The sequence below is a fragment of the Eschrichtius robustus genome, chromosome 12 (genome assembly GCF_028021215.1).
Source record: "Eschrichtius robustus isolate mEscRob2 chromosome 12, mEscRob2.pri, whole genome shotgun sequence".
NCBI classification, from domain to species: domain Eukaryota; kingdom Metazoa; phylum Chordata; class Mammalia; order Artiodactyla; family Eschrichtiidae; genus Eschrichtius; species Eschrichtius robustus.
In genome coordinates this window covers 49,137,302-49,152,614 of record NC_090835.1, presented here as the reverse complement: position 1 = coordinate 49,152,614, position 15,313 = coordinate 49,137,302, and the positions used below count along the sequence as shown (strand labels likewise).

The 15,313-nt window shown below is 46.8% G+C and overlaps 1 protein-coding gene across 2 annotated transcripts in view; it reads left to right on the top strand.

Annotated features, from left to right (window-relative positions):
* ITGA9 (integrin subunit alpha 9) overlaps positions 1-15,313 on the top strand; it is a 354,422-nt gene that overhangs the window by 190,582 nt on the left and 148,527 nt on the right. For both annotated transcript variants that reach the window (XM_068558926.1, XM_068558927.1), the window contains exon 17: positions 2,221-2,297. In XM_068558926.1, the coding sequence (XP_068415027.1) occupies positions 2,221-2,297 (77 nt within the window). The remainder of the gene's footprint in view (positions 1-2,220; positions 2,298-15,313) is intronic.

Below are 15,313 nucleotides of genomic sequence, written 5' to 3'. Positions count from 1 at the left end.
TCCTTGACTGAGATGGCAAATAAATCACAAATGCCTCCTATTGAAATCTCTTGGAAATTTGGCTCTCTCTTTGCCCCCAGTGTTGTCCAAAAGAACATGGGAATGTCCTTTTTTTGCTCAAGACTTTCATGAGTTTTTCCCCCACACTCACGGCAGGGAATGTTGGCTGGGACATATTATTCTTTTGGAAATGTGACACAGGAATATGAATTTCCATAAGCAAAGTTACTCTGCCTGGTTGGGTCTAGACTGTTCGTTGGCCAGCATGTTTGCTGGAGTCCACGTGGACTCTCAGAGAAGCTGCCTGGACTTGTCCTGTGGGAGGAGAATGAATCACCTGGAACTATGTTCTCTGTATGTGTTAGGGGGGGACCCACAAATATGAGTAGTGATGACAGAGAAGGTGAATAGTGAATAAATGACAACTGAAAAACGGCCACAGGCTCTTCTCTCCAAAATCCCACCAAAGTGATCAAAGGCATGTAACTAGTGAAGAGTCTCTGTCGGTGTGGACTCAGGAAGCCTGCTGTTCACGGATTAGAGACATCAGAGAGATTGAGACCAGAGGGAAGGACAGACAAGCCCACCGGGTACCACAGAGAGAAGAAAACTGTAACTCCTCCCCAGAGCCGCTCCTGATTCCTGGTTGCCCTCCACAGGTAGGCCCAGCTCAGGCACACGCTGCGAGCCCCCTGGAAAGATGTCGGGTGTGGCATAGTGAGCTTTAGGCCCCAGCACTGGGTGGAGGCCCTGGAGGCCCAGGAGGCCCAGCCTTGGTTAGAGAAAGGACACTCCGTCCTGATAGCTACTGGCTGCCCCGCCGAGACAGGATCCCTTCAGTCGGCTGTGGTGCCCTTGGCCTCAGAGCCTAATTGCCTTTGACTTTCCCCTTTGGAATTAAAAATTATAGTATAAACCCCTCCTTCAGGCAGAACCCATATCAAATACGGATTTTCTGCCTCGCCACAACAGCAGAGGGAAATGACCAGACTGTAACGTGGGTTACTATTCATTCCGATCTGAGAGCATTTAAAGATCATCTCAAAGATGGGAAGAACACCTACCTACCGTGTACCTTTCTTGAAACAACTACTTGAAGAAGCACTTGAGCAGCCTGAGAAAAGAATCAGACAAGGGGTGCCCGCTGTGGTCAAGGCCACCTCTGACTTGGGTTTCCTTGTTAACTGCTGAGGACCCCTCACCCTGCGGGACCTCGCTCCATGGGGGTGGGGGTTTACCGGAATTGTAATAGGGGCGGGGCAGCCGCGCGGCCTTACCGCGAGACCCGGAGCGCAGCGGTGAGAGGTCCCGCTCCGCAGGGTCAGCAGGGCAGCGGGCCTCGCGGCGGAGAGTGCGGAGACAGGCGGATCGTGGCCTTCTCCCCGGGGACCTCCAGGCCCTTCAGCCTCCGCCGGCGGGTGAGCTGGGGGCCCGGGGACAGGCCGAGGGCTGTGTCCTGCAGGGCTCCAGAGCCCTTGTCACTGGGCCCCGGCCTTGAGGCAGCGGCGAACCTCTGCCCCATGCCCACCTCCGCGACCTAATGGCGGTGGCGGTCACCCTGGGTCGCAGTCCGCGGGACCTGGCTCCCAGTTGGGCGGCCTGAGGACCCTGCTGGCCGGCTGGGTCCTGGCCGCCTGGCTCCCTCAGCGATGACGGCTGGGCAGGGTCTGGGGACCTGGCCCTGCGGGCGCCGCCAGCTGAGATCTGCCTCCTCAGCCGGGCTGGGCACTGGCGGGAGGACCCGGGCAGGGTGACCGGCCAGCGCAGGGACCCCTCCCCTTAACGAGGCCTGGACCTCGGAGGGCGAAAGTTGAGCCTTGGGACCTTGCCCCTTCTTGTCAGAACAGAGACTAACATTTGTTTGGTGGACGTTTACGGGAACATCGTGACCTGACCATGACCCGACTTCAAGAACAAAGGCTCTGACACCAAGAAGCTTCCAACAATTAACCCCGCCCCTCCCTCACCTTTCCTGTAAAAGGAGTTTGCTGAAAGCTTTCAGGGAGTTCAGGGGTTTTAAGGCAAGAGACGCTGACTCCTTGCAGGGCCCTGCAATAAACCTTTGTCTGCTCCAAACTCCGATGTTTCGGTATTGTTTGGCCTCACTGTGCCTCAGGCACACGGGAAGAATTCCCACTGATTTGGAAGGAAGTGGTTGGCTGTTATTTACTCATTTGCCACTAACCCTGTTTTGCTCTTCCTCTTGTGTCTCCCTCACAGACTGTGTTTGAAAGGAATTGCCGATCTGAGGACTGTGCCGCCGACCTGCAGCTTCAGGGTCACCTGTTACTCTCCAGGTGAGTCAGTGCCCCCTTCTTGACTTTGTTCTGGGAAGCTGTTTGTCCTGACTTCAGGCCCAAAGTCTGCATATGCAGATTTCCCCACCGAAGAGGGTAAATAGAGGTGGGTTTAAAATGAAAACTTGCAGTTTAAGAAAATGTATATTATACTGTAATTTTAACAACAGGTATTATTTGGGGGGACAGTTTGGTTTTTGTTTTGTTTGCAGTCTCACATATCTCACAATTAGAGTTTTGTATTTCTAATTTCCCTGAGTATTGGTGATGTGTGTTTGTGTTGGGGGGTGTATTTTATTTTTAATGTAATGTTTTTTTAAATTTATTTATTTTATTTTATTTTCGGCTGCGTTGGGTCTTCGCTGCTGCGTGCGGGCTTTCTCTAGTTGCGGCGAGCGGGGGCTACTCTTCCTTGCGGTGCGCGGGCTTCTCATTGCGGTGGCTTCTCTTGTTGCGGAGCGTGGGCTCTAGGCACGTGGGCTTCAGTAGTCGTGGCACATGGGCTCAGTAGCTGCGGCTCACGGGCCTAGTTGCTCCGCGGCATGTGGGATCTTCCCAGACCAGGGCTCGAACCCGTGTCCCCTGCATTGGCAGGAGGATTCTTAACCACTGAGCCACCAGGGAAGTCCTGAGGGGTGTATTTTAGGTTTACTTATTGTATTAAGTTGAGCCATGTGAAATTGCCAATATTTAACTGTTTGGGACAACCCCTATGATTCAGTTTATTATTATATAAAGGAATATGGGAACTACTATAAAGGTTCTTTTTCTTTTTTTCCCCACACTTAAAGCGTTGTGCTTTAGCAACAAGTAATGGTTCTGCGGCAGGAGCAGGTGGAGGAGAGGGGCGGCTGTCCTGATCCAGGGGACAGACAGCCAGTCTCCTGGAGCAGGGCTTCCTCCTACAGAACGTGAACCCTCAGCTAAAGGTGAACCTTCTGTAAAGGACTTCTGTTTTCTCTCTGCCAACCTTTTATTTCAGACTTCTTGAAGGTGCTGGTCCTGAGTCATTTAACCACATTTCAGAGAATGGGTTCCTTTCGAGACAATTCCTTCTGAGAGATTGTTTTAGCCTCCATGCTGTTTATTACCATTTCTCAAAAACAGTCATCAGTGTTGATAGGTATCCTCTAAAATGCCATACTGTGTGTCTTAACTGTGAGAGTTAAGTTTGTGTGGAATGAAAGAAATATCCCATCACGAACAAGAAACTACACTAGGACACCTTTACTTCTGTTGATAAATAACCTATTATTCATCAAAGGAAAGTAATAGTAAGAATTCTTTTTTTTTAATATCTTTATTGGAGTATAATTGCTTTACAATGGTGTGTTAGTTTCTGCTGTATAACAAAGTGAATCAGCTAGACGTGTACATATATCCCCGTATCCCATAAGATTCTTTTTCTTTTGTTTACATTTATTGGGGGAAAGGTGACGTAACCGCCCCTCCGCACACACACAGATACTCTTCCAAACCTCTTAAATATTAATTAGCATTGCTTTTACTTAGGACTTAGTGTAGTAGATTAAAGTAGCACATGTTGTGCCAAGCTTAGAAAATTATTTCAAACTGATAAGTGGGTATTGGAATTGTTTTAACATTAGTCAGAAGGACCTCCTGGGATTATGAGAGAAACCAATTCTAAAGAAGGTTCATAAGTTATCAGATCATGACTTTTAGTTTTAGAAAGGTCTTCCAAAAAGTGTTTTAGGGGAAAAGTAACATGAAACAAAAATACGTAGATTTGTTTTATCTTGAGGCAGACTGTAAATGGTGGAAACTTACTTTGGATTGTAGAAAACTTCATGTGTTGGGAAAATGTTCACTTGCTCTAAGGTTAAATATTAGAAGAGTCCTGATGTTCTTGCAGCCCATTAGTGGACGGTCAAATCCATCTGTATTGCATTGTGCTCTTCATATGTTAAAATATAAAACCCGAGGCTCATGGTCAGTAAGGCACCTTATCCCTAAAGCTGCCTCCACTGCCTTACCCTGGCCTCTCAGGACTGTTGGTCAGAACCAGGTCTGTTCTCTGGGCCCAGTAATCAATAATATGGGAACAACTGGTGTGGTGGCCAGGGCCCAGACTCCCGTATGTATCAGCTAGCTAGAACCACAAGAACGTGCTGTATAACAAACTAGCCAAAACTCAGTGGCTTAAACCAGCAATCATTTATTCTCCTGGAACTGCAGGTCAGCTGAGAGTTGGCTGGTCCAGGCTGGATTCAACTGGATCTTGGTTGACTTGCTTATGCATCTGGGGTTCAACAGAGGGTAGGTGGATCTCAGCTAGGCCCAGGTGACCCAGTTCAGCTCTGCTTCATGTGTCTTTCACAGTCCTGCTGGAACCAGTGTCCTAGCCTAGGTGTATTCTTCTCATGGCATGGCACTGGTGCAAGAGGGCAAGCAGAAACATGTGATAACTCTCAAGGCCTAGGTTCAGAGCTGGTGCATTCTTACTTCAGCCTTATTCTACTGGTCACAGCAAGTCATATAACCAGTCTCAAAGTCAAGGGACTGGGAACTATTCTGTGCCCTTTTAGTGAGGAGAACTGCAGTCATACAGCAAAGGAGGCAAATTTAGGGAGGGGTGAAAATTGGAACCATAATGCAATCTATTCTACCATGTAAAGAACAGGGTCTCTGTGTCGCTTTCCTGGTGCCTTGTAATTTTCAGGACTATTTAAGCCTTTCTTGCAATTCCATCTTCCTACAACTCAGACATGAGACCTAGAGATTGTGGGCGGAGATTTTCCAAATCTCCAAAGTAACGTCCTTGGACCAAAGCTCTGAGCATCTCCCTAGGATGAGTTATTTCCCAGGAGGCCCCTTGGTCTCTCAAAATAGCCTTTTGGCTGGATCCCCCATTAAACAAACCTTCATTATACTCTTGGGCCCATAAATGTCCCCAAGGGAGCCATCAGAGAAACATTAACTGGTAATTGGCTAAGTAGAGATACAAAACCAAGCCCAGGGTTTAAATTACTTTGAATTTCCCCAGATCTTTGCACAGAGCCAGGCACAGAGAGAGAGAAGGCACAGTCAGTAAACTGCTCATGGAAGCCAAGGTCTGAACTTGGTTGACAAAGGAAGGCTCGGTAGCTTGAACCAGAAGTGAGCTGTTTTGGTTATCGTGTAACTTTCTTGATTCATTACTGCCAGGGATGGGATGTACATTTCTTTATTGTTCAAGGCAGGGAAGAAATGTGGGCCCCTCTCTCCCAGGATGCCCAGTGTGGTGGGAGAGGACAGCTGGGTGCTGTCAGTGCCTGGTCAGTGCTGGAAGAGAGGTAGATGGGTTATCATGGGGCCCTGGAACAGCTTCCGAGAGGAGGAATTAAAGGCAATGCGTCCAGACATTCGGGGCAGAGGGAAAATGTGAGCAGAGGCACAGAGGCATGGAAGGCAGGATTCCCATGCAAATCTGCAGGCATCTGGAGTGAAGGAGTCGGTCAGGAGGTATTTTTGCCATGAGCTTCTCTGCTGTAAAATTTTTGCCACAAGAGTTTTTGCTGCAAACATTTTCACCATGTAACTAATTGGCTATAAGGCAATTCTCCTGTAAAAGATAAAAAATAAAAGAGCATCATTAAACAGGACATAATGAAACATGAAAAATGAATAACGAAGATTAAAAGACTTTATTGCAAAATACAAAATATTTGAATACATTTAAAATGTGATTCGTTTTCCCATTCAGCGTTGCACTTTTTCTTTTTTGCTAAGATTTCTTCTTCCATTAAGAGAGGGATCAGTTTCCAAATACTGAGATGCACATTTGTAACTGAGCTTTGTGTTGTGAAAGCCTCTACACTGTTGTGTGTTCCTGGCATCTTGTCACATGTTCATTGATAGATGTTCCAAAGTTCATGGGAAATGTGGGTTCAACTCTCCACCTTCAAATATCCGAAGGATTTGCAAACTGATATGTTATCATTTTCTAGTAGAGTATGCAGTCTGGCTTTACCCTCTCTTATTTCATACTTCCAGTGAGTTTTATCACCGTGTTTCCAATCAAGTCGACATATGTAGTTGTTTTCGTCCACTGCTTTAAGACTGCCTGTCTCCTTGTCACCGTGTAGAGTGTTATGAGTGCTAAGATTTATGTAATATAAATCAACCAGTTCTTTTATCTTTTATGGCAAAATGGCCTTATGGTCAATTGGTTATGTGGCAAAAATATTTGCTGCAAAAATGCTTGTGGCAAAGATGTTTATGGCCAAAATACTGAACACAGGCCAGGAGAACACAGTAAGAGATGAGAGAGAGAGAAACACTGTATTGTGACACACCTATGAGTTTGGGTTTCATCCTGAAGCCAGTGCAGGTATAGCAGGATTGTAGCATGAATGGATTTAACCTGATAAGAATGCGGGTAGGCACACTGAAGGGGTAGGGAGAGAGGAGTGGGGGTGGGGATTGAGATTTAGATGCTGTGGGTCATTGGGTTCTCTATTCCACTGAGTGAAAGTACGGTCCAGCTTGAGTTTTGAGTCAATTACTCTCTCTAGCATCTCAGTTCCTGCATCCCTGGCTCAGGTCCATGGAGTGGCCGCCCTTGGTCTCAGTGCAGGAGCACCTTGGGCAGGGTTGGGCTTACGAGAGATATTGTGTTGATCTCCACCGTGGTGCCTCCCCAAGGGCTTCAAAAGGACAATTTGGACAGAATTTTTGCCTTTCGTGCTGTCTTTAGAGCCTAGCTCTCCTGTTGGCTGTCATCCACTGTGCTATAAGGTTGAAGCCAAGGGGTAACAGAGAAAAGTCCCTCCGACAACAGGGTAGACAGCACTGTACAAGGTGTTGTGGTGGGAAGCAGTCAAAGTACCCATAGACTGAGGAGCCTTTGTCTTGAGAAAACAGAGGGAAAGATACCTGGGAGTGATTGGGTCACCTTGAGTGGCCAGGGATCAAGCCAGGAAATGCTGTCTGTGACTGGGACTCACGGATGTTTTTATTTTTCTCTCCAGAGAGCATGAATTCTGACAGGCCTGTTGTCTCTTAAAACAACCAACTCTTCAATTAAAAGTCTACAGTTTTTAATGGTCTTGAGCCTCGTTCCAGAACACACCATTTCCAAAATGTCCAGGGATAGGGATGAAGCTGTTTAGTTTCTTTAAACAGGACTGAAAATTCCATTTGTAAAATGATGTGACTATGTTTTGTTTCATCTGTCTGACTACTCACAGTACCTAAGAATATATCACATGTGATTAAGATAAAGAAGAGAAATACACACTATGGCAGTTAAGTTAAAAAATTTTTTTCTTTGATGCATCCTATAGGAGACCAGTGGAAATTTCAGTGCCTTCTGGCTAGCCAACTCCAATAATGAAAGAACTCTTAAGGGAGGTAAAAAGACACAGTAAGAATATTTATGAAGTTGGAAGAACCATCTAGTGGCCACATATAATGGTCTTCTGGTAGTAGCCTTAGTAAGGCTATTTTTGTGGTGTGGGTGGGGGACCAAGTGCATTTCCCAAAACACTTGGCTGGGAGATGGGTGGCTCCATCCATGAAAAACCAGCCTTCAAGAGGAGGATCACTATACCCAGAGCGCCATTTAGAGTTTGAAACAAATCATTCACCTTCCTAAAAATGGTACAGTGACCAAAATCATCAACTGCATAGTATAGCGTAGAAGTAAAGTTGTCTTCTTTTATGAAGGGGAAGAGACCCCTGTTTATTGAGTTCCCATCATGTATTAGGTACCCTATACTAGGACTCTAGGTACTATAGTCCACTGTAGTGTCTGCACAACTGCACAGCTTCGGGCAAGTTGCTTCACACCTCTGTGCCTCTGTTTCCTCTTCTGTAAAATGGGAGAAATAATAGCAACACATTATTAAAGTTGTTTTGAGTACTTAACGAATTAAAACATGCTTCCAAAAGCTTGGCATATAGTAAGCACTCAGTAGATGAGAGCTAGCATTATTATTTCATTTAATCCGGTCAGTGACACTAAGAAGTAAGTATTATTACACTCTTTTCAGTGTGGAGGACACAGAGGCTTAGGGAGGCAGGTGACTTGCTCAAGGACTCATGGTGGTCGGGGCTGGGGGTGGGGATTAAAGCTGGGAGTGTCCAATTCTGCATCCTGCTCTCTTCCAGTACACTGGCCTCAGTTGCTGAGGCTGGCTCTGAACCAGAAGGACCAAGGCTGGGGAGCTGGGGGAAAAGTCTTCCTCTGTGTGAAAAGCCCCAATTCAGAAAGGACGTGGATGGGTAAAAAAATCCATCCTCAAAGATGCCTCCCATCCATCCCCAGTCATGCTTCCCCTGTGCTGTCTGACATGTGAGGCGCTGTTCAAAAGCTTTTCTCGCTGGAGACCACAGACTCCAGTCCTGCTGGGCCAAAATGGTGGTCCAAGCATCGAGTCAGGCTATTCTTAATACATGTAGGCTGGATTTTTCTCTCCTTGGAGGGCCTCAGATTTGACCGTGAGCTTGTGGCTGGCATGTCAGCAGTTTCCTCAAATGTAATATCATCACTATTATTATTATTATTTTATGAAGGAAGATGAGTGGGAGCTGATCAGAATCTTGGAAAACTTTTGCCCTTACCAGAATATTAGCCATGTGATTCATTATTTATTTTTTTTCCTCCACTGTCTTTCCAAAATCTGGGGCAAAAAAGTGCAGAAGTTTGTTGATCAGGAGCAGCTGGCTTTTGTAGTGGCTGTTTCTGGAATCTCTGGAAATAGGAATGGTTTTTTCCAAAGGTATGTTCTTGAAAGAAAGGTGAAATGCTCCAATGAATAGAACCTTTTGAATGAGAGTAGGATTCCTCATCCTCACTCTCCTCTCTCCCTTGCTCTGATGGGGATTCCCTAGGGAGGCAGTAGGTGTCTCCCCCACATTTCAGGACCACATCAAGGATGAATGGGTGTGTGGGTGGTCCTTCTGTTGGAGTTACCTAGGTGGAGGGTGAGATGTAACCCCCTGGGAAGGTGACCAACAGAGTAAGGCAAACAAAGAGCCATTCACACACTGGAAGAGGTATTGAAGGGTGCAGTACTTTTCCAGAATACTTCTACTCAACTGACAAGAAGTGATACACTGCTGGTGTATTCATTTATATGGCAAATATCGATGGAGCACTTGCCATGGACGTACCAGGCTTGGTGAAAACAGATAGGGACAAACTACTGCACACGATGCTCTTGGTCTAGAAGGGGAAACACACATGAAAACAGTAATTATAATTCACTGTGATCACTATAATCATGGGAACATGAGGGAGTTCCCTGGAAGCACAAGGGAAGAGGCCCACCCTGTCTGAGTTTGAGTCTTCTCCAAAGCATACCTTGAGACAAGGATTTGAGAGTAAATTTGAGAGTGCAGGGAACAAAGGTAGAGGAGTAAAGAAGTTTACAGGGAAGCCTGCCTATAGGGTGCACCATACACCTGTGTATCAGTTAGTTATTGCTATGTAACAAATCACCCCAAACTTCATGCCTCGGAAGACCCACCATTTATTCAACTCCAGATTCTGTGGCTCATCTGTTTGGGTCTTCTGGTCTCCTGGGCTCCCTCATGGACCTGCAGCCAACTTCATGTTGGCTAGGTGTCTCTGTTTGGGGGTCCAAAATCTAGAACACAGTGCACAAGGCCTCATGAGACCTATTATAGAACTGGTCTGTTTTCACTTTTTGCCACATTCTGTTAGCCAAAGCAAAGTCACAGGGCCAGCCAGATTCAAGGGATGGGGAAATAAACTCTGCTTACTGCTGGGAGGAGCTGTGTGTCATAAGACAAAGGATGTGAATAGAGAAAGGCTACCAATCAGCCCATCATACCCCGCTGCTGTAGGGGATACTGGATCTTCATCCTGCAGGGAAACGCTAGGGAACGGTGGGAAGCACACAGCTTAAAATTATTGCCTCTGAGGGGTGAAGGGGCTGGGGTGCTTGTACACCAGCTATGGAGAGTCATTGGTTGAGCACTACTCTGGGTTTGGGTGTGCCCTTCCAGCCTGTGACAGACAGCAGCCGGGTCTGGTTCTGAAGAAAGGTCCTCAGCTACAGAGATTCAGACACTGGCAGCTGGAAGTCAGCAAGATCATTTGAAATAGTCTGAGGGGGGTGGCAAGGGCGTGGACGACGTCTTCTACACCCACTTTCTCAAAGAATCTCAGTTGATGAATTCATTCTGGAATTTCCAGCAGGAGTGTCATACTACCTTTTGACACCGAGGCTTCTTTCCACTAACTTGCGGGGAATGCTTGCTTTCCGCATTTCCAAACCCCTAACATTCTCCATTACTGTGGTAACTTGATTTCCTCTTGTATGTGTCTGCAACTTACTCCGTTTCCCCTTCTCTCCCGAGCGGCACTGTGTATCACCCACTTGCTGAAGGGCATTTGGCCGTAGTGAAAACCCATGAGCCAGGTACAGGGCTGGGAGCTTTGTTCCTGTTTTCCTGAGGATAGCTGCAATGGCAGGTGAGGGAAGTGTCCACGGCACATCCCAGGCAGAGAGGATCGGGCCTCTGCCCGCTCCATCATCCCAGGAGGGACCTGGGTGGAGCTGGGCCAAGCAACTGTGCTGCTTTGCAGCCCTGGCTCCAGCCCAGCCCCAGGAGGAGCACAGACAGCGACTCCACTGTCCTACACAGTAACTCAGGCGGGGTGGAAAGAAGCCCAGCTTGAAGCTTCTTCATGGTTGGTGGTTCTCACGGATAGCATAGCATTTCAGGTGCAGAACAAGAAGCTGATAGGCAGGGATTTGAGTCACTTTTCTGAGGTCAGAAAGAAAGCTCAGTAGCAGTGGCAGGAAAGAAAACCTGCTGGGAGGTTCCTGAGGCCAAGTCCAGTGTTCTAGCCATTAGACCTGTGGCCTCTGTCTCTAAATAGCCTGTTTCTTGCTCCCACTCTGACGCGCTGCTAACTAGTTGGAATGACTTTGGGGAATACCTTCCTATCTCCAGGAGGATCTGATTTGTAGTTTCCTAAAGGGTGGACCAGCCTTGGTGTGAGGCCTCACCACACATGAGCAGCAGAGATCCATCCCAATGAATATTGGGTTTCAGGGACAGCCCTCCCCCTGCTGAGCAGATTCTAACCAAGATTTTCCATCTGGATGGTAAGAGGATGGGGAATCTGTAGAGGAGCCTTGAAGACAGAGCTGAGGGGTAACCATGGCAACCATAGCAGAGGCTGGGACGATGCTCACAGCTCCCTCCCCAGCCACCCAGGAAGGCTGGATCTACCTGACAGATGTACCTAAGAAAATATTATTTGCTAAATATTTTCCTTGGCTTCCAAATAGAGCCAACCATCAGAGGTTTTATGCGTAAGCGTCTTTCCAGCAGTGCCAAAATGATATGGCTGTCGTTTTCCTTCTCACTGGACATTCAACCTAAGAAAAGGATTTACCAAAAGAATGTAGCAAATGGATCCTTCACTTCTCTCAGATCAAGAGCAAACGGGGGAGCCACATGCTGTTGGGTTTTTTTTGTTTTGGTTTGTTGTTTTTGCTAAGATTTTTGCAGTTTATTCTGTGTGACTGTGGTGTTGGTCTCTTGCCACAAACGCTAGACTCACCCATCCTGGGGCGACTTAGTTACTGGAAGAAAAGCCAAATTCCAAAGATGCACAGTTGTTTTGTTTTCTGAAGTAAATCTTCCCCCACACATATTTTTCTTGCACATGCCCTCTTATTAGCATCTCTCCCAAATTTGTTTAGAGCCACCTGATATAACTTCAGGCAAATCAGAAAGTGGCCCTGCTTCTCTTGGTAGGTGGAAAACCAAAGACCACTTTGGCTTTCTCCCCAGAGGTCACCGCCCCTCCCCCCAGGGCCAAGGTGACAGGCTTAGGTAGAACATGAGCTGCCCATAAAATCACAGCTCATTGCAATTGCCATGAGAGGGAAGGTACTAGGTAAAGAATGTCTAGATTTTATGAGCCTTCCTCCCTGACTCCATTCCAGGTGATCTTGATCCAAAAATGATGAGGCTGGGTGGAGGCTGTTGGTGCCACGCCCAGATCGTTTTATGGTACAGGTGCCCCATTCCCAGCTGTCATTAAGTGTCCCCTGCCAAGGCTCACTGCTGCCCTTCCTCTTATCTTGCCTCATGGAAGTCGCCTTGCCTGAGAGGTTACACCCATCCTGGGCAGCCCTCTCCAACGACTGCTGATTTAAGGTACAAAAAGCCAGCCTCTTGCCTCAAGTGCCAGTAACTCTATGCTGTGTTTTGTGCTCCAGAGCCCCCTGTGAATCAGGCCAAGGCTAGACTCTACCCAAGACCACCTTGGTCTTACTTGCTCAGACTCTTCCCCACTCCAGTCCTGCTTCCCGTGGCATCCCTCACAACCACCCGAATCCTTGCTGCCAGGGGACCCCACCTGAGATGCTGGAGAGCTCACACTTCACCATCTGTTCCTTCTCAGATCTCCTGGCCAGGAAGTCTGAATCTTTTTCAGAACCGTGAGTTTCAAAAGGAAACCAAATTCAATGTATTTATCAGATATAAGTGGGGGAAAACAGTTGCTGGTGGGCTTCTATCTGCCCTCTTGGAATTGGAGGGTTTTTGGATTTTTAAAAACCAGGACTGTGGAGTGATGAGTAGGAGGTCCCTTCAGGGGGTGAGTAGGAGGTCCCTTCAGGGGGTGAGTGGGACTTTGTGTCTTTTAGGATTACTTCTGGTTGCTTCTTCCCCAGGACTTTGTTTTTAAAGAGGACTATCCAGACGCAGGGATAAAAGGAGAGGGGCCCCCTGTGAGATACAGCTTTCACTGCACAATGTCCTCCATGTGGGAGCCGAGGGCAGATACAGGCCTTAGGGCATAAAAGTCACATGCTGCTCGGGTGAAGTGAGCAGCCTTCCTTGCCAGGAGCGCTGGCTCTTTTTTGAGAACGTTTACTGTGATAATGAGATTTGAACAAGAGGTGAATGCCATTGTTTCAGCCCACAGTTGTGTTTCTTCAAGGGAAAAAAAAGACACATTTTTTAAGTTTTCATATATTTTAGAATTTATTTATTAATTTATTTATTTATGGCTGCGTTGGGTCTTCATTGCTGCACGTGGGCTTTCTCTAGTTGAGGCGAGCGGGGGCTACTCTTCGTTGCGGTGTGCAGGCTTCTCATTGCGGTGGCTTCTCTTGTTGAGGAGCACGGGCTCTAGGCACGTGGGCTTCAGTAGTTGTGGCACAGGAGCTTAGTTGCTCCACGGCTTGTGGGATCTTCCCAGACCAGGGATCGAACCCGCGTCCCCTGCATTGGCAGGCGGATTCTTAACCACTGCGCCACCAGGGAAATCCCAAGTTTTCATATTTTTTTTCTGGAAGAAAATTGTTCTTTGTGTGGGAGAACACAATTCATTTAACCTCCTGAGCCAAGAAGGAGAAAATTCTCATTTACGCACCTCTCTCCAGCTTCCCCAGGTTCGTCGATTTTAAAGATGGCTCATGGTTAGACCTGGAAGAGTAGGATTGAGATGAAGGAAACCAACAGCAGTTACAAATCTCTTATTCTACACCTTTCAGAAATGCACGTCTTCCTTTTCCTCCTGGTGTCGGAGGCTAAGCATGCTGTCCATCCCTCCCTTCACCTGGCCTCTCATCGTCATTGGTGACTCATCAGCACTGAGTTAGTCCCTCCCTCTCACCTGCCATAGGACACAGGTTCCTAACCTGAGGATATGGGTTCATATCCTTTTGGTGGTCTGCACTTTGAATTCATGGGGTCTGTGAATTTAGATAGGAAAACAATCACAGCTTTATTTTCACTAACTTCAAAGTAAAATCTAGCATCGTAGTCAATTGTCAATGTAGACGACAAAACAGAGTAACATTAGCAGGACCTGTGACTGTCACACATAGAAATCACTGATATTTTCACATCAAGTTACAATGTTGCACGTATTTCAAAATATCATTCACATTCATCTCTACTTCAAAGTTATGGTACCTATGTGATCTACCGCCAAACCTTATTATTCAGTGTTATTTTAAAAACCCATATTCATAAACCACATATTTTTAAACATAGTTATCACTGTATTTTTGTATAGCTGGTTTCTTTATAACTCTATTTTTCATTTTATGCGTTTAAAAACATTTTGAAAAGGGGTCCATTCACTTCACTAGACTGCCAAGAGTATCTAGTGACAAAAACAGGTTAAAAACCCCTGTTCTAGAAGTTTTCCCTGATTTGGGGAAAAGATACATGTTGGAGAAACAAACATTTTGCTCTGCTTACCGGAATAGACAAAAGATTTTTATTATAATATCCAGAACTGAGACTTTATTATAAGGCTGGTGTCATATTATTATACATTTTTCTCTTTTTTTAACGTGGGACCAAACTTAGAAGCCGCTGGAGGAAGTGTTTCCCTGACCCTGTAGCTCCCAGCGTCTGTGATCGCTGGTGATGAAGTAAACATTCATTCCTTGTTTGGGTTTGTTAAAGACACGGGTAACTGTCTATCACAGCTTTGATGAGCTCAAGAAAACCAACGCTTCAGGCCCAAAGCAGAGAAACTGGGCATCGTGGTGAATGTGGCAGCCACTTTGTGCACAAATGGGCACATATGTGGTTGTTTGAAGTGCTGCATCTGGAGTGTCTATTCTTGTTTCTACCTTTGGGGACCCAGGTGGGAAGAGCCACTTTCCTCTGGCTCCTATGACTGCTCACCTCACAGGAAGAAGGTTCCAAATCAGGGAGGCTTGTAATTTCAATACACTTTATTGTCTGTGACCATTTACATCCCCCATTTGGTTCTTGAGCTAGAAACAGGGAAAAATGATGGCCATGATAGAGTTATTTTGGAGGGACCACGGTGGCCCTGCCGACTTGGGCTCTCTTGAGTTGTCTGGCCTGCCAGCGTCATGAAATGCAGGTTCGCTTCTTGTGTTTTAAATGTATTGTGGCCGAGTTTAACGGGCGGTGTGTGTGGTGCAGGGTGGCACTGGGCCGCTGCTGATCAGGTCATCCATCGCTGCACACCATCCCCGTCATGACATCAGACCTCTGGGCAGCCCGCAAATTTGGGGAATTCCTCTGCCCCCCAA